Source organism: Myotis brandtii, unplaced genomic scaffold, assembly GCF_000412655.1.
Source record: "Myotis brandtii unplaced genomic scaffold, ASM41265v1 scaffold379, whole genome shotgun sequence".
In the NCBI taxonomy this organism is placed as follows: domain Eukaryota; kingdom Metazoa; phylum Chordata; class Mammalia; order Chiroptera; family Vespertilionidae; genus Myotis; species Myotis brandtii.
Window position 1 is genome coordinate 424221 of NW_005364551.1, and position 18094 is coordinate 442314.

Here is an 18094-nt window from a genome sequence, read left to right on the forward strand (position 1 = left end):
GGAAAAGAGGAACAACTGTAATAATCTGAACAATAAAGATTTATTTAAAAAAAATAAAATAAAATAAAAATAAAAATGGACAAGATCTGGCCCTAACTGGTTTGGCTCAGTGGATAGAGTGTCGGTCTGTGGACTGAAGGGTCCCAGGTTCGATTCCGGTCAAGGGCATGTACCTTGGTTGCGGGCACATCCCCAGTAGGGGTTGTGCAGGAGGCAGCTGATCAATGTTTCTAACTCTCTATTTCTCTCCCTTCCTCTCTGTAAAAAATCAATAAAATATATTTTAAAATATGGACAAGATCTGAATAGACATTTCTCTAAAAAATATATATGAAAGACAATCAACACATTAAAGGACATTCAACATCATTAGTTATCAGAAAAATACAAATCAAAACCACAATGAAATACCACTTCACAGCCAGTAGGATGGCTGTTATTAAAAGAAAAATTTTAAATCCTCACCCGAGTGTACATTTTATTGATTTTTAGAGAGAGAGAGGAAGGGAAAGAGAGAGAAACATAGACTGGTTGCCTCTCCATATGTGCTTGGACTAGGGATCAAACCTGCAACCTAGGTACATACCCTGAGAGACTCAAACCTGCAAACTTTGGTGTAAGGAATGACTCTCCATCCAACTGAGCCACCTGGCCACAGCTGGCTATAATTTTTTAAAAATGGAAAATACTAAGTGTTGACAAGGATGTGGACAAATCAGAACCCTCATACATTGATGGTGGGAATGTAAAATGTTGTAACCACTTTGGAAAACAGCCTGTTGGTTCCTCCAAATATTAAACTTAGAGTTAACATATGACTCAGCAATTCCACTCCTAGATATGTACTAGAGAATTGGAAACTTAGGTTCACACAAAAATGTGTATATGAATTTTCATAGCAGCATTGTTCAAAATAGCCAAAAGATAGAAATAACCCAGCTATCAACTGATGGATAAATAAAATGTGATATAGCCATACAATGGAACGTTATTCATTAATAAAAATAAATGAAGTACTAACACATGCTACAACATGGATGAACCTTGAAAACACACTAAGTGAAAGAATCCAAACACGAAAGGCTACATGTTGTATGACTATTTATAGGAAATGTTTAGGTTGCTTGGGGCTGAGAGAATTGGGGTGCAGGGGGAATGACTGCTAAAGAATATGGCATTGGGAGAGACCAAGATGGCGGCATAGGTAAACACCGGAGACTGCTGCCGCAAACAACCACTTCAAAAATACAACTAAAAGACGGAACGGACATCACCCAGAACCACAGGAAGGCTGGCTGAGGAGAGACTCTTCAACTAGAAGGAAAAATAACAGCACACCGAGGCTCAGAGGAGGCGCAGTGTGGAAAAAACTCAGGTGCGGAGGTGCGCGCGCAAAGCGGGCTGGTGGCTGAGAGCGCGGTTGTCGTTTTCGGTCAGGGGGGAGTCTCAGACTCTGAGCTCCAGATACGGGCGAATCGCTGGGGACTCGGACCCAAACGGGAGAAGCGGGAGTGTCTGGCATCAGTTGGAAGGCAGCTTTCCCTCCGAGGTTTGCAGCGGTTCCGGGGGTTCTGAGAAGCAGAGCCTCTGGGAACGGGACTGAGAGGGGCCATAACCGCTCCCTCCGCCCGCCCGCCCTGTTGAGCCCGCCCCGCCCAAGCCCTGCGCAGAGCCATTTGCCAGATCGCCTCAGGCAAAGGCTAGATTAGCACCTCCCCAGAGGACAGAAGTTTTCCGCGGCAGACACAGCTGATTCACACAGCCAGTCGGCCTGGTGGTCAAATCCCTCTAGTATTAACTACAACAATCAAGGCTCAACTAGAACAAGACTGCGCACAAAGACCACTAGGGGGTGCACCAAGAAAGCATAAAAAATGCGGAGACAAAAAAACATGACAGAAATGGAGGATATAGAGCTAAAAATCGCAATTTTGAGGGCTTGCAAAAATGTGCTAGAAGCTGTCAATAAACTTGAGGAGAGAGTCACGAAAACTAATGAGACCCTCGATGCTATGATAAAGAACCAACTAGAAATTAAGCATACACGGACTGAAATAAAGAATATTATACAGACACCCAATAGCAGACCAGAGGAGCGCAAGAATCAAGCCAAAGATTTGAAATGCGAAGAAGCAAAAAACACCCAACCGGAAAAGCAAAATGAAAAAAGAATCCGAAAATACGAAGATAGTGTAAGGAGCCTCTGGGACAGCTTCAAGCGTACAAACATCAGAATAATTGGGGTGCCAGAAGATGAGAGACAGCAAGATATTGAAAACCTATTTGAAGAAATAATGGCAGAAAACTTCCCCCACCTGGTGAAAGAAATGGACTTACAGGTCCAAGAAGCGCAGAGAACCCCAAACAAAAGGAATCCAAAGAGGACCACACCAAGACACATCATAATTAAAATGCCAAGAGCAAAAGACAAAGAGAGAATCTTAAAAGCAGCAAGAGAAAGAGACTCAATTACCTACAAGGGAATACCCATACGACTGTCAGCTGATTTCTCAACAGAAACTTTGCAGGCCAGAAGGGAATGGCAAGAAATATTCAAAGTGATGAATACCAAGAACCTACAACCAAGATTACTTTATCCAGCAAAGCTATCATTCAGAATTGAAGGTCAGATAAAGAGCTTCACAGATAAGGAAAAGCTAAAGGAGTTCATCACCACTAAACCAGTATTATACGAAATGCTGAAAGGTATCCTTTAAGAAGAGGAAGAAGAAAAAGGTAAAGATACAAATTGTGAACAACAAACATGCATCTATCAACAAGTGAATCTAAGAACCAAGTGAATAAATAATCTGATGTACAGAATGAACTGGTGATTATAATGAATCAGGGACATAGAAAGGGAATGGACTGACTATTCTTGGGGGGGAAAGGGGAATGGGAGATGCGGGAAGAAACTGGACAAAAATCGTGCACCTAGGGATGAGGACAGTGGGTGGTTTCTCTCACATTGATGTTTCTAACTCTCTATCCCTCTCCCTTCCTCTCTGTAAAAAATCAATAAAAAATTTTTTTAAAAAAAGAATATGGCATTTTTTTTCTTTTTTTTCTTTCTTTTGTTTTCTTGAGGTTGATTAAATCTTCTAAAATTGTGTGATAGTTGCACAACTCCATGAATATACAAAAAACAACAACATTGAGTTGTACACTTTAAAAGGGTGAATTGTATGATGAGTTATATCTCAATAAAGCTGTTATATTTAAAAAGAAAGAAACTGTCCATAGCTTTTCATTGCCCTGAGGCTGAAGGCCAAGCTCCTTTGTTTACACTCAGAGCTCCAGGCATGGTTCCATTCCAGCAGGTTTGCACTGGCAGTTCCCTCGGCCAGGAAAGCTCTTCCCCAGAATGATATCCACAGGGCTCACTCTTATATCTTCCTCAAATGTCATCTGTTCAGTGAGGTCTTCTCTAGCCACCCTGTTTTTACACGTTTTATTTATTGTCTGTTTTCCAACTACTGGTGTCCCAAAAGGAGGGCAATGTGAGTGGTCCCCCTTGGGTACAGGCAATAAGTGATGTACTGTCTGTAGAGAACTTGAAAATAATAAAAATGACCAAAAGCTTTTATTATACCATGCACCGATACAGTATCAGTGATAAAATGATCCTCCCACCCCCAGGAAAAAAATCTTTTGTTGTTCTATTTACTAAACAGTTACTATAGAATTTTAACAATCCTTATAAGCTTCAAATTAGATTTTTTATTACTCTATTCTTTAGCAAACATTGTATTTGTATTCATTTTCTATCATTGCACAATAAATGACTACACACATTTATTATCTCATAGTTTCTGTGGATCAGTTCAGTCATGGCTTAGCTGGGGCCCTCTGCTCCAGAATCACCAGTTTGCAATCCAGGTATCAGCCAAGGCTGTGGTCTCATCAGAGGCTCGACTAAAGAAAGATTTGCTTCTAATAACTTGAGGGATTTGGTCTTCATATTCCTACTGGCTGTCCATGCGGTTCCTTAGCTCCTTGAGGTCATCTACAGTTCCTTGCTGTGTGGTCCTCTCCATAGGTCCTCTCACAATGTAGTAAATTCTTTCAAAGCCAGCAAGGAGATTTTCTCTCTCTCTCCAGTCCACTAACACAGGGTTTTACATAATGTAGTGTAATCATGAACCTCCTTTGCCATATTCTAGTGGTTAGAACAAGCCACAGGTTCTGCTCACACTTGAGGGGAGGGGATTATACAGGCCATGAACATGGGGGCTTCCCAACATCTATTTGCCACAATATTCTACAGGGAAACAAATACAGATATACCTTGTTTTTATTTATTTTTGTTTTGTTTTGCACTTCGCTTTATTGCACTTCACAGATGTTATGTTTTTTACAAATTGAAGGCAAGACCCTCCATCAGAAAAAAGATAACAACTTCCTTTATACTTGCTTTATTGCAGTGGTCTGGAACCAAATCCAGCTTATCTCCTAGGTTGGCCTGTATAGAGAACTCCCAGAGTTAACCTCTATTTTTTTAAAAAATATGTTTTTATTGATTTCAGAGAAGAAGGGAGGAGAGAGATGGAAACATCAATGATGAGAGATAATCACTGATCCGCTGCCTCCTGCATACCCCTTATTGGGGATCGATCCTGCAACCCAGGCATGTATCCTTGACCGGAATTGAACCCAGGACCCCTCAGTCCATAGGTAGATGCAGTAACCACTAAGCCAAACCAGCTAGGGCAGTGGTCAGCAAACTCATTAGTCAACAGAGCCAAATATCAACAGTACAACGATTGAAATTTCTTTTGAGAGCCACATTTTTTAAACTTAAACTATATAGATATAAAGCCACCAACACAAAAGAATTACAATTCTTAAATTGATGACAAAAATACCTGTAGGATTTGCAGCTGGTTGGAAAAATACAGGTAACTTTATGCTTCGAGTAGGTACATTTGTCACCCACGCGCGATTTGCGGATGCAACTAGCACTAACCACTGCACAATGAGACTGCTGACTGACTGGCTCACTCAACTCATGCATGAATTGTGCGCGCCTCCCCCGCGCTACGTATCCCTGCGTATCCCCTCGCCCAACCGACACCCCCCACTTCTTCTAACGCCACTTCTTCAAAGTAGACTCACCCAGGCCGAAAACCGACTTCTGCGCATGGGCCACGAAGTTTCAATCGCACTGTACGTGCGCACCCCGAACGTGGTATTTTGTGGAAGAGCCACACTCAAGGGGCCAAAGAGCCGCATGTGGCTCGTGAGCCGAGGTTTGCCAACCACTGTGCTAGGGTAACCTCTAACATCTAAAGATTCAGCTTTATGGTCCACTTTGAAAATAAGTTCATAACAATTTAGAATCATTTGGGTTTGTATCAGGCACAGTTTGAGTCTCTAATCTCTGTGATTCTACATATTTTTGCATTTAAATAACAGATTAGAATGATAGGACAAATGAGAATGATAGCACTATGTTCCTAAAGATGAAGAAACTCTTCTGCCATTCTATTCTTTTAGAGTTTTTGTGTTTAAATTTTAAAACAGTGAATCAGGGTATGAACTGCAAGGTGTAATATTTTTGTTAAATGCAAATTTTTATTCATACTTGACATATCCTACTGAATTTGAGTAATATGTCTAAAAATGGAAATCTATTCATTTTCAATTGTTAACTTTAAAATGAAATAACAAATAAAATAATTATTGAAAATAATTTTCTATTAGAGAGGAGGAGGTGTAAAAAAATTAGTTCCACCACTGTTCCCAACATTATAAAGGGAGTTCCAACAAGGCACAAGTTTTGCTTTGTTTGCTGTTGTATCTTCTCAAGCATTTACAACAGTACCTGACTCACAGTGGTTACTCAATGAATGTACAGAAGGAAGGCATAGATGAATAGATGAATGAATGAATGAATGAATGAATATGCCTGTGCCACCTCATCAGCCTCACCTCTTACTACAGTCTTCTCAGTCTTCTAGTTCAAGCCTGGGCTTAGTGGGATAGGGGAAGGGGTGGAGTGCTCAGGTGCTGGGGAGATCTTTGGGCTCACATTTGGAATCTTGATCTGGAGTCCCAGGACCTCACTGCAAGATTAAAGAAGATGGCTGGCATAAAACTTTAAGGTAAACACCATTTTACCCAATTAAGGCGCTTCACATATCAGGGGTGGATGAAAATAGGTTTATAGTTGTAAGTACAGGAAACAGAGTTTATTCCTGTATTATTTATTTTGCCCCACCCCTGTATTAATATGTCAGGAGGGAGGCTGACTAGTGGGAGTGGCCCTGGCTCCTATAACATACTGTTGTCTTTCTTATCTTAGGATTTTTTGCTTTGCTGTTCTAATTCCTGGAATGTTTGTCCATTATCCCTTTTGTCAGTGTTCATTTTCAAAACCACCTCCTCGTGGGCCCCCCTCCATTACCCAGCTCAATAGGTCTCTTTTATTTTCCTCTACTCCTATGCCTGTCCCACTCCATCCTCCTTTTGAGATTCTCTTCCAGGAAGTCTCTCTGGCCCCCACGCTGGGTCAGGCACTTCCTCTGGGCTTTCCTCCTTTAGGGCCTGATTACTCTGCCTGTGCTTCCCTATCGCTGCCCCTATCCCAGTCTGGTGAATAATTTATCTACTTCTCAGGACTGGGAACTGTAGAGGCAGAGCCCGAGGCTGGTGTTCATTCGTAAGTCCATCCCCTCCTCCGGAGAAGCCCTTTCTCACACTGAATGGGGGATGTGTCTGGGTTCCCATCACCCACCACCCCAGCTCATGATCACTTGGCCTGTGCTTCCCCGTCACATCCCTAGTCACTCTGCCCTGTGGCTGCTCCTATCTAGAGACTAGAGACGCAGGGACTAGTCTGACGTGGTCAGTGCTGCATTACCAAGTTCCGACTAGGCGCTTAGGGAACGTTGAATTTAGAAAAAAATAAATTCCTCTTCCTCAAAGGAAGGTTGAATTGAGGCGGGCAAAAAGCCAGCTTTTCAGGAGGAGCGTGTCTGCGCCCTCTGCTTCCACTTGGAGCTGGGCGAAGGTACTGGGTCTTCATCAACCAGCCCCAGGGCAAGGGTAGCAGGAAGCCGGGCTCAGCGGGCATGCGCCTACCCGCAAGCCAGGCTTAACCCGGGGCGGAGCCAACCTTAGCCCGGGCCCTTTCCCCAGCGCCAGGGGGCGGGCCCAGGTGCGCCGAGAGAGGACGGCCGCGCAGGTGCCTGCTCCCTGCGCCTGCGCCAGGTGCTCCCCGCCCCCTCCCAGGCCACCTTCGACGTCTCCTTCTAGGCGGCCGCCATTGGCTCCAGCCTCCACCGAGCCATTTGCTGTGTGGTGGGGTTCTGAACGGTGGGCAGTCGCTGTGTGTCACCGGGGGCCAAAGGGCGAGTGAGGAGCGTTCTCCCGGGTGTGGGCGTAGGAGGCAGAGAAAGGCGCTTTCTTCCGGAGACTTCGGCGCCAGTGCCTGCGCCAGCGCCAGCGCGACCCCTCTACGAGCGTCCGCACCTGCCCGCGAGGCGCTCCAGTGCGCGTGCGCGGCAAGGGGCTTCTCGCACCTGATCGCGAGACCCCAACGGCCAGCGGCTGGAGGCTTCGCCTGCGCGCGGCCGGTGGAGCTAGTCATGGCGCAGCTGTGTGGGCCGAGGCGGTGCCCGGCGCTCCTCGCCCTGCTGGCATCGTTGCTCCTCTTCGGGGCCGAAGCGGCCGACGGAGAACGTGACGTCCACGGTGAGTGCCCGGGCGGGTCTCCAGGGAGGAGTGGATGGCCGAGAGGCCGAAGGCGGGACGTTAGGGGCAGGATGTGGAGGGTAAGTTGGGATCCGAGGGATCCTGGACAAGGTCTGAGTGGGGAGAATGACGGGGGAGGAAATGGGGCGACTTGGTGAAGCTCACAGCGGGTGTGGTGGAGCCAGCTCTGGGAGAGGGAGCCTTTGAAGGGGTTGGCAGCTCTCGGGAGTGCGGCCGGGCGGAGGAGTCCGCGTTGAGAGAGTTTCCAGTGGGTGAGGGACGAGACCAGCGTGTCGCCGGGGAGTGGCGCGGCCCCTCCCGTGGCAGGAAGGGGTGAGAGGCCCCCCAGAAGGCCAGCCGCGTCTTGGCCGCACGAAGTCCCAAGGCTCGGGAAAGCCTTGGGCGGCCAGGCCTGTGAGGAAGGGGGTTGGGTAGGTGACCTGCTGGCAGTTTGCTTCTGGGAAGCCGGCTCCACCCCCACCTCTTTAGAGCTTGGACGTGAGCCTCCTGAGAAACCTTTCTGGTTCAGCGGCAGTGGAGCGCCTCCAGGAAGGAAGGTGATTCTCAGAGAAATCAACAGGAAGAAGAAGAAAAGCAAAAGTGTTGGAGGGGAGAAATTTTGCCAGATGCCAGGGTATAAGAAGAGTATTGGCGCCTTGGCCGGGTGGCTCGGTTGGTTGAAGCATCATCCCGGACACCAAAGGTTGCGGGTTCGATTCCCGGTCAGGGCACGTACCTAGATTGCGGGTTTGGTTCCCCTCCCCCACCACCCTACTCCCCTCGGGCTCGTGCGGGAGACAGCCGATGAAACATCGATGTTTCTCTTTCTTCCTCTCCCTCCTTCTCTACAATCAATAAAAAAACATATCCTCAGGTGAGAATTTAAAAAAAGAATAATATTGGTTTTGAGGAGCTGGGCCTAGATTTATTGGATTGGTCCTTTAAGAGGTTCGGATTTAAACCTCTCCACTCTTAAGGAAGTTTAGCTTGAAAGGTCTTTTTGAACAGGTGTTAGAACCTTAACTCTTAAGACAAGCACAAGTGGGCTTTGAAAATAACTGTTGAAAGAATTCATTGATTCAGCAAAACTTTTTGAGGCCCTGCTATGTGTCAGGGACAGTGCTGTGACTCAGACAAGCCAGGTCCCTACACTCACAGAGCTTATAATCTGGTGGGAGAGACAGACAGTGAGTAAACATTTAAATAAAGAGCACTCATCACAATATTAAATTACTAAGAAGTAAATGAACAGGGCGAAGTACACAAATGAGGTGATGTAAGATGACGGGGGCCACTTTTCCCCCCAATAAAATCACCTAAAATTTTATTCTCTATTATGAACAAACGACAGGTTCCAAATTTCATTTTTTCCCTTCAAAAAGTACACTATTCAGATTCCATGTGTATGTTTTGAGGCAATTTGCTTCTCTTGCCATGCTTTCTCTATGACTTGCCCTGTGACCCAGATATATAAATATCTATGTTCCTGTGCTTCCTCTCCTAGTCTTTTCTATCCTTCAGCAAGACTGTGTTCCTAGAATTGTGCCCCCCTTCCAGCCCCAACCCCTCTCAGGTGGGTGCCTGGCATGTGAACAAAGAAGCCAGCCAGCCTGCAGGACCCCTTGTAAGATCCATATAAAAATATGCCTGATAGGGGTCACTTTAGTTCGGTAGTCAGGGGAGATCTCTCTGAGGAGGGCGACATCTGAGCTCTAAGATGAAAAGTGAGGAGGTGGCAGCCACACAAAGACCTTAGGGGTGAGTGTCCAGTTGGAAGTAATGGAGTACAAAGGCCTTGAGGCTGGAACACACAGGGTGGTTTTGAAGGAAAAGACCAGGAAAGCTAGCCAGCCAGTGTGTGTGGCTGGAGCAGAAAGGGAGGAAGGGAGAATTGGAGTAGGATGTGAGGTGAGAGAAACAGGCAGGAGCCAGTGGCTTTATAGGCATAGGCCAGCCTATTAGGTGAAAAGTGAGAAAGCCGATGGGTGTGCAACAAGTCATCATCTGCAGTGACTTCTGAAAACTTAATTTCTCTTTGCCTGAGGCAGAGAGGAAAAAAAATGAGTTATTGGGGATGTCAAGGGCTCAGCTATAGAGGAATAAGAATTAGGAATGTATTATTCTTTTTTTTTTAATGTATTTCTTTATTGATTTCAGAGAGGAAGGAAGAAGGAGAGAGAGAGATAGAAACATCAGTGATGAGAGAGAATCATTGATTGGCTGCCTCCTGCATACCCCACACTGGGGATCGAGCCCGCAACTCAGGCATGTACCCTTGGCCAGAACCGAACCTGGGACCCTTCAGTCCGCAGGCTGACGCCCTATCCACCGGGCCAAGCCGACTAGGGCTGGAATGCATTATTCTTATTCTTTGTTCATTATTCTTGCAGTCTGAACCAGGATTTGTCAGCCCTTCTGGACTTATGTAGATGAAGTAATTGTGTTAAGGATGTATAGTACCTTCCAGTTACCTGGCCTGGACTTTGTCAAAACTGAGTTTGGGGCTAACATCTATTGCTTACTCTGCATCTGTATTTCAGGGGTGGGGAACCTTTTTATGCCAAGGGCCATTTGGATATTTATAACATCATTCGAGGGCCATACAAAATTATCAGCTTACAAATTAGCCTGCTATATTTGGTCAAACATTTAATTCACCCCTAATGCCTTGGCAGGGCCAGACCAAATGATTTCACTGGCCTGACTTCTCCATGTGTTATTTAATCTTTGAGAAAACCTGGTGTGGGGAAGTTACAGATCTTATCTAAGGTCACAAAATAGTAATTGACAAAGCCAGGTCTGGCTGCAGTGGCCTCCCTGGCTGCTGCAGATGACTGGACCTACTGACCTTTCAGAAGTACTCCTGTTTGGCTGGGTCAACTAATGCCCTTGCTTATCTGAAGTTGTTTGTTTGAAAGCTTTCTACCTTTTTTTTCCCTCCTTCTTCTTTCCTGATTGCTTTGTTTTTCCCTGAGTGAGGTGTTTCTCCAGCCACAAGCAGCTGCATAGGCTTTGTCAGGTAAGTAGGGTGGAGCTGCATAGGCTCTGTCAGATAAAAGTGTGTAGTGAACAAATGTTTAGGGGCTGATTATACTAGTAGATCAAGGAATTTAATCTGTGAAGACATGAGGGGGTTGAGGAGTCATGGAAGGGTCGTAGGGCCAATGGATTGCTGAAATTGAGGTTTTGGAGGGAATGAACTAGAAAGCTAGGACATGGTGGGCAGTGAATGAGATGCATGAAACTGAAGTTCTGAAGAGGCTGCAGTTATTTTTATTTTTTAAAATATATATTTGTATTGATTTCAGAGAGGAAGGGAGAGGGAGAGAGAGATTGAAACATCAATGATGAGAGAGAATCATTGATTGGCTGCCTCCTGCATATTTTCTCTTCTGGGGATTGAATCTGAAACCTGGGTGTGTGTCCTTGATGGGAATTGAACCCGGGACCCTTCAGTCCCCAGGCTGACACTCTGTCCACTAAGCCAAACCGGCTAAGGCAAGACTGCAGTTATTAAGACAAGGCCTAGGCATGACCATGGAAGAGTCTGGGGGAGGATAGAATCATTGGAGGAGAGGAGGTCTTTATAGAGGTCAGGATAATTCAAGGATCACTGGCCCGGACATGGAAATCACCAAGGATTATGATGGGAAGACGGGGAGTGGCAGTGAGCCTGGAGCTAAAATCATGGAGAAGTGAGGTGTAATGGCCTGGGTCAGGAGATGATGCACAAGGTGGATACTATCTGCTCTGAGGATAAGATTCTTTGCTGGGGGACTAGGGAGAGGATGGAGGTAGAATGTCTGGAAGTAGCACCTAGGAGCAAGGTGACCTACCCACTTAGAAGGGCATAAGAGAAAGCATATCTTCAGGGGAGAACAGATTAGGTTAGAGATAAGAAAGTCAAAGTGATTGAGAAAAGGAGAGGTTTTACTTAAGATAGGTCGTAAATAGAGAGGCCCCCAAGAGTTGGGGAAAGGGAAATGATAACAAGACAGGATGATGGGTAATTTAGGAGGCTGGGACTGATGTGATAAGCATGTGAGAGGAGAATCATGGAAAGCACAAAGAAAGTATAAATTTTTAATAGGAAAATTTATATTTTGGCTTTCCCTGAAAATATGAAGATCTGGTGCCACCAGGCCTATGTTCCCACACATCACCATGGGCTGGGGCCCATCCCTCCTTTTGGACAGGCTCCAGCCGTGGGCAAACTACGGCCCGTTTGAAATGAATAAAACTAAAAAAAAAAAAGACCGTACCCTTTTATGTAATGATGTTTACTTTGAATTTATATTAGTTCACACAAACACTCCATCCATGCTTTTGTTCCGGCCCTCCGGTCCAGTTTAAGAACCCATTGTGGCCCTCGAGTCAAAAAGTTTGCCCACCCCTGGGCTAGCCGCTAGTTACTACTCTCAGTGTGTGTGTGTGTTCACTTGGCTTACCCTTTTTATCTGTAAACATTGGAGCTGTGACTTCCACCTTAAGAATATGCTTCATTTAGTAAATGGAGGTGGCTAAAACAACTCTATAAATTGTACAATGAGTGTATGTATGTGTGTTATTGATGTTGGGGAGTGGAAAACCCCTTATTAGGTGACAACAAATGTGCGTAATTTTTTTCTCTCTTCCCCAGGTATTTGGAGGGCCCCCAAATAGGTAATTTTGATCAATACAAGGACAGTAATATATTCCTCTGCAGAGTAGAACCTCAAAAATTCCTTTAGGGAGTAGTCAGTTATATTGTATATTGGCATAGTAACTGTTGCCAATACCTTTATCCCGGCCTGGGATTTATTTTTGGGACTTAAGCTGAGGACAAATGCAGCATTTGAGAGCCTCTATTGCACTTTCACGTGATTTTCAGTTTCCATCAAACTCTTGGGTTAATTACAGTTTCCCCAGAATTTTTACTAAAAGGGTGAACTTTAGCAAATCTCTAATAAGCGTGTTATTAGTCAGTACATTTTTCTCTTCTCATCCCCCTGGATGGTCAAAGACACAGTGATAGATAGGAGCTAATGTGTAGTTGGTGTTGGTGATCAGCTGGGGATTCTCCAAAATAGCATCTTCTGGTATTCTTGTCTGCCGTAGAAGAGGCTCTTGTTCTGCTTGCAGGCAAGAAAGTGGTTCCGGGACAGTTTGAAATAATTATTCAGCACATTTATTGAGCACATACCAAGCTTTATTTTTAGGCCCTGGAAACAGAGCACTGAAAAAAAAGACACACAGTCCATGGTAATTAAATTGTGATGAGATGAAGACAATACAATAAAGAAATGAACAATGAATATAGATCTGGGGATGAGTACTTTGAAGAAAAGTAAGGCAAGATTTGGTGTTTACTGAAAACATGGGCTTTGAAGCTCAAATGGCAACAATCCCCAAAGAACATTCAGGGCTTTGCTTTTAGGTCCACTGAGGGAGAATGGACCTTTCTGTGGAAAAAGATACTTTCCATCAGAAACATTCTTTTGTCCTGGTCAGCATTTGAAAGTGCAACCTGTGATAGAAAAAGCCAGCTTCTCTTTCACTGCTACTGCCCCACCTGTTTCTCATTTTACCTATCCCCAGAGCCATTTGCTTGCTCAAGCTTGTCTTCTTGGTAGTTGGCCAGACAGCCAAGCCTCTGTTTGCCATGTCCTGAGACTGACAAGGAAGGCCAAATAAGGGATATAGTAGCCTGTGATTCATGTGAGGGGGAGAGAACTCTGAAGAAGTCACACCAAAATGACTTCATTAACCCTAGGAGGCCTTGGTGGCCTACTGGTCATATGACTAATTCATAGATGAGTCTAGAATCATTAGCTTATGGATTATGGATATCTTTGTATGATCCTGGTCACAAATGTCATTTCAGGTGTTGTTTCTGATAAGATCTTTTTGAAAACTCCCTGTGATGGAATGTGAGGCCCAGGAACTTTCGAAGAAACAGTTTTAGAAATAAGGGTTGCCCTGGCTGGGTAGCTCAGTTGGTTAGAGGGTCAGGGCACATACAAGATTCAACTAATGAATGCATAAATAAGTGGAACAACAAATCTCTCTCAAATCAATAAAAAGAAATAAGGGTAGCCCTAACCGGTTTGGCTTAGTGGATAGAGCATCAGCCTGTGGACTCAAGGGTCCCAGGTCAAGGGCATGTACCTTAGTTTCGGGCACATCCCTAGTAGGGAGTGTGCAGGAGGCAGCTGATCAATGTTTCTCTCTCATCGATATTTCTAACTCTCTATCCCTCTCCCTGCCTCTGTAAAAAGTCAAGAAAATATATTTTTTAAAAAAAAGAAATAAGGGTAAACATTTTTAATTGTTGTTTTTCAGATGTTTGAGATGAATTTCATCAATGGGGTCCTGGGTCCCTGTCTTTAGAAGCCCCTTAATCTGAAGTCCCTAAGTTTACATGTGATATTTTGTCCATGTGTTTCCCAGTGTCTAAGGCATGTTCGGAGGATGGAGGAGATATTATATATTACAATAGTTTATGACCTTTCAAAGGGCCACTCTGTATAAATAAGTATACAGTATGTGTGGTATTGGAATTTCCTGGGGTGACTAGGAAAAACATGTGAGGGCTCCTTGGGGTGGGTGGAGAGTGTGATAGTAAAAAACAGGTTGAGAAACACTGCTCTAGGAAGAGGGTCCATTAGGTTTTATCAGTTTCTGAAAATGATCCATTTTTCAAACAAGGTCAAGATCCCCTGAATGTGAACTAACAGTCTCATGAAAGACTTTGAAACTGTTTGTTTCCAAGTTGTTCAGATGGCCTACTGTATTTCTAGTTATGAATTTAGTAACGGTATAATTTATACTCCTGTTTGGGTGATAAATATGAAATGCCGGTGGGCAGGAGTGCTGGTTTGTGTTGTGTTGGTAGTTTATGAAATGTAAACTTTATCTAAATATTTTATATCTTAAAATGCCAAGATTTTATATCTAAAACGTTAAGATTTTATGAGCCTTATAATTGAAGTTGGGTTTGTCCATGTAAATGTTCTTTCCTCATAAATACCTACGGGTTATTTTAAAGTTTCTGAATTATCCTATTAATGACAACTTCCAGACACCTGGACCTAGAGGAGATGGGTAGTTAGTAGTTTTCCATTCTGTAAACAGAAGTACTCAAGTATGTAGAACCTATCTAGCTACCAAAATAGGTGAATTAAGGCTGATTATAAAATAAATGTCAACTTTGGAATTTGGCATGGTAGAATTAAAACAGCTTGCTTACCTCCCTGGCATTGAGTACCTCTTCACTCATACAATGAGATTCTCTCAATCTTCAGAGGAAAGATATTTGCAGTCCAAATGGGTAACCAAGGCATATTTTTTCTTATTTTCTCCAGTCCCACCCTTGGGCTTTCTGTCCCTGAACTCTTGATCTCATGATAATCTCATGGTGCAGGAGTTCGATCTGTGTGATAGTTTGCCATTACCTTACTTCAGGTGAAGATAAGGAGTTTTGTCACTTCAGTCATGGCAAATGGTACATAGCAGAAAATCCAAGGGAAGGAGTGATTGAACTGGTTTGACCAACTCCTTAATCTGAGGTTGTACTTTTGATTTTCCATATTCCCTATATCCTGTCAGTCACCACATTCAGTTGGACTTTCTAGTGAAGTGTGTCATCCTTTTCTTTATTTTCGTTCCCACTGTCTCTATATTAGTCTGGTCTTCATAAAAGTATAATATCTACTGTTTATTTAAAGCTTTGTGCTAAATGTTTTAAGCGCTTGTAATGTATCATAAACTATTATAATCTTCACAACAATCTTATGATATTAACCTGTGTGTGTTAAAGACAACCCTCCCATTTGAACTGTTTTCAAGAAATGCTTCAGAGCCTGGCTGGCGTGGTTGAGCATCGACCCATTAACCAAGAGGTCACTGGTTTGATTCCCCATCAGAGCATATGCTTGGATTGCAGGTTTGATTCCCAGTATGGGGTGTACAGGAGGCAGCTGATCCATGTTTCTCTCTATCCCTTTCCCTTCCTCTCTCTATAAAATCAATAAAAACATATTAAAAAAAAAAGATGCATCAGAGCAAGCCTGCAGAATTTAGCTCAGTGGGGCCTATTAGTGAATTCAAGTTACAGTGAGCAAATGCCCTTTCCCAGATACGACATTGTCAAGATACTCTCAAGGTTAATGGTGCATTCCTCAGCAGGAAACATAGGGGGACATTTTGCTAACAAACTTGCCAAATAACACTTTTATACTAACTAGATCCAGAACAGGTATAAATCACACACAGAGGCCTTCACATCAACTTGGGCTGAGTTTTATTTATAATGTCCTCAAGATTGTTCTCTTGCTAACATTCTTAGCCCTTAACGTGAAAAGATTTTAAAGTGAAAACTATCCTGTTTACTACAGAATACTTTTGACACCAGATGTGTGGGTTTTTCTACATCAAGCAGTTCTCAAGTTCTCAGACACTGATGGGGTGTCCTATGGTTTAACTCAATTCTTTTTTTAATAACTCAATTTTGATAGTACCCAGAGTTAGCACAGACTCCACAAGTTAAGGGCTCAGTCACACAAAATGCCCCTCCTCCCTAGATGCCACTTAAAAATCCCAGGTTGTCATATGTACTTCTGACCAACCTGCTATAAATGGAGGGTTCCTTTTATATACCTTTGGGTTCAGTAGTTCAATAATTTGCTAGTAGAACACTCACTGGATTCTGGAAAACAACATTTGCCGAATTATTATAAAGGACACAGATGAATAGCCAGGTGGAGACATAGGTCGGTCTGGAAAATCCCCAGCACAGAAGTTTCTGTCCTGGGGTGTGGAGTGAGCCAGCCACTCTCCCGTCATGTGGATGTGTTCACTAACTAACCCAGAAGCTCTCCTAAACTCAGTTCCCTGGAGTTTGGGAGGGTGGAGCTGAACGTTCTAGACCAGCCGTGGGCAAACTACGGCCTCATTTGAAATGAATAAAACTAAGAAAAAAAAAGACCGTACCCTTTTATGTAATGATGTTTACTTTGAATTTATATTAGTTCACACAAACACTCCATCCATGCTTTTGTTCCGGCCCTCCGGTCCAGTTTAAGAACCCATTGTGGCCCTCGAGTCAAAAAGTTTGCCCACCCCTGTTCTAGACCTTTAATCTTGCCTTGGTCTTTCTGATGCACAGCCCCATTTTGAAGCTCTCCAGCCTCCCTCCCCCCATCATCTCATTAGCTTACAAAAAGTAATTTTATCCCCATCATCTCATTAGCATACAAAAAGTAATTTTATCACTCCAGAGATTCCCAGGGTCTTAGACACTCTTGTGTCAGGAACCTGGGTCACAGACCAAATATTAGAACAAAAGATGCTCCTAACACTCGGGAAATTTTAAGGGTTTTAGGTGGGGGGTGGGGAGGGGAACAGGGGATCAAAGACCAAATATATTTTTTCTTGTATCACAGAAAGCACTGCCTAATCTTCCTAAAACCTCCTAAGATTCTTTGATTTAGATCAGTGGTTCCCAAACTTATTTGGCCTACCGCCCCCTTTCCAGAAAAAATATTACTCAGCCCCTGGAAATTAATTTTTTTTTAATTTTAATAGCAGTTACTCATCGCCCCCAAATGCACCTGTGGCCATCACCGCCCCCCTGGATCGCTGCAGCGCCCACCGGGGGGCGGTAGCGCCCACTTTGGGAATCACTGATTTAGATACTCTAGGTCTTTAAAATCTGCATGATTTTTTAAGTAGGTGGGCCTAAATCAATGACTATGGGGCTTGGTGAATTAAGAAATATGTGAGTTATACATTTTCCAGTTTTATTATTAGGCTTATACATTTTTGTTCCCATGTTATGAATGAAGAAATACTAGCAGGTTAGGAAAATGCCCCTGGGTAACTTCAGCAGGTAAAAGGGAGCCAGGTATTCCCCCCTACTGACTCTAATCTGTCCTACACACTTTTGCTAAATGACTCTTCCTTATTGTGTCACTCCCCTATACCAGAGTCTTTAGTCATTTCCTTGTATGGCTTATAAGCCCTTTGAATTAGGCTGTGATTATAATATTTTACCTTGTATGATTCCTTTTTTCTTATCTTTTCTACCCAAGGGAGTCTTGTGGCTGTAATTGAATTATAAACCCCTGGAGGGCAAGGACCACATTCCTAGTTAGTGCCTTCAGTGTATAGGATGGCTTGGAGGATTTACCTTGGATGGTTCCAGTTTATACTGTTACAGAAAAACCGTAGAAGAACCAAGCAACACTTAGAGAGATGGAGTTACATTTATTACGCGCGGGCCCAGAGGAAAATGTCTCTCAAATTCTGGGTCCTTCACACATGAAGTTTCTCATATTTATACGATCTTACCCTCTTTGTCTCCCCAATATGGGGTTTTTCCGGTTCCCTTTGCAAGTTCTTAAAGGGCCCTATGTGCTGG

At 43.8% G+C, this 18094-nt stretch overlaps 1 protein-coding gene and 1 long non-coding RNA gene across 5 annotated transcripts in view; both read left to right on the top strand.

Annotated features, from left to right (window-relative positions):
* Window positions 1–7151: 7151 nt before the first annotated feature.
* Window positions 7152–18094, top strand: part of SPINT2 (serine peptidase inhibitor, Kunitz type, 2) — a 31939-nt gene continuing 20996 nt past the window's right edge. Inside the window, exon 1 of one of the 4 annotated variants that reach the window (XM_014544703.1) lies at window positions 7152–7695. In XM_014544703.1, coding sequence (XP_014400189.1) covers window positions 7590–7695 — 106 coding nt within the window. In that variant the 5' untranslated portion in view covers window positions 7152–7589. Of the gene's footprint in view, window positions 7696–7755; window positions 7776–18094 lie in introns of those variants that run through there. The other 3 variants (XM_014544704.1, XM_005872387.2, XM_014544705.1) reach the window with 3 other exon arrangements.
* LOC106727151 overlaps window positions 11352–18094 on the top strand; it is a 17893-nt gene continuing 11150 nt past the window's right edge. Inside the window, exons 1-2 of the long non-coding RNA XR_001363310.1 lie at window positions 11352–11362; window positions 14783–14785. This is a non-coding gene — a long non-coding RNA (uncharacterized LOC106727151). The remainder of the gene's footprint in view (window positions 11363–14782; window positions 14786–18094) is intronic.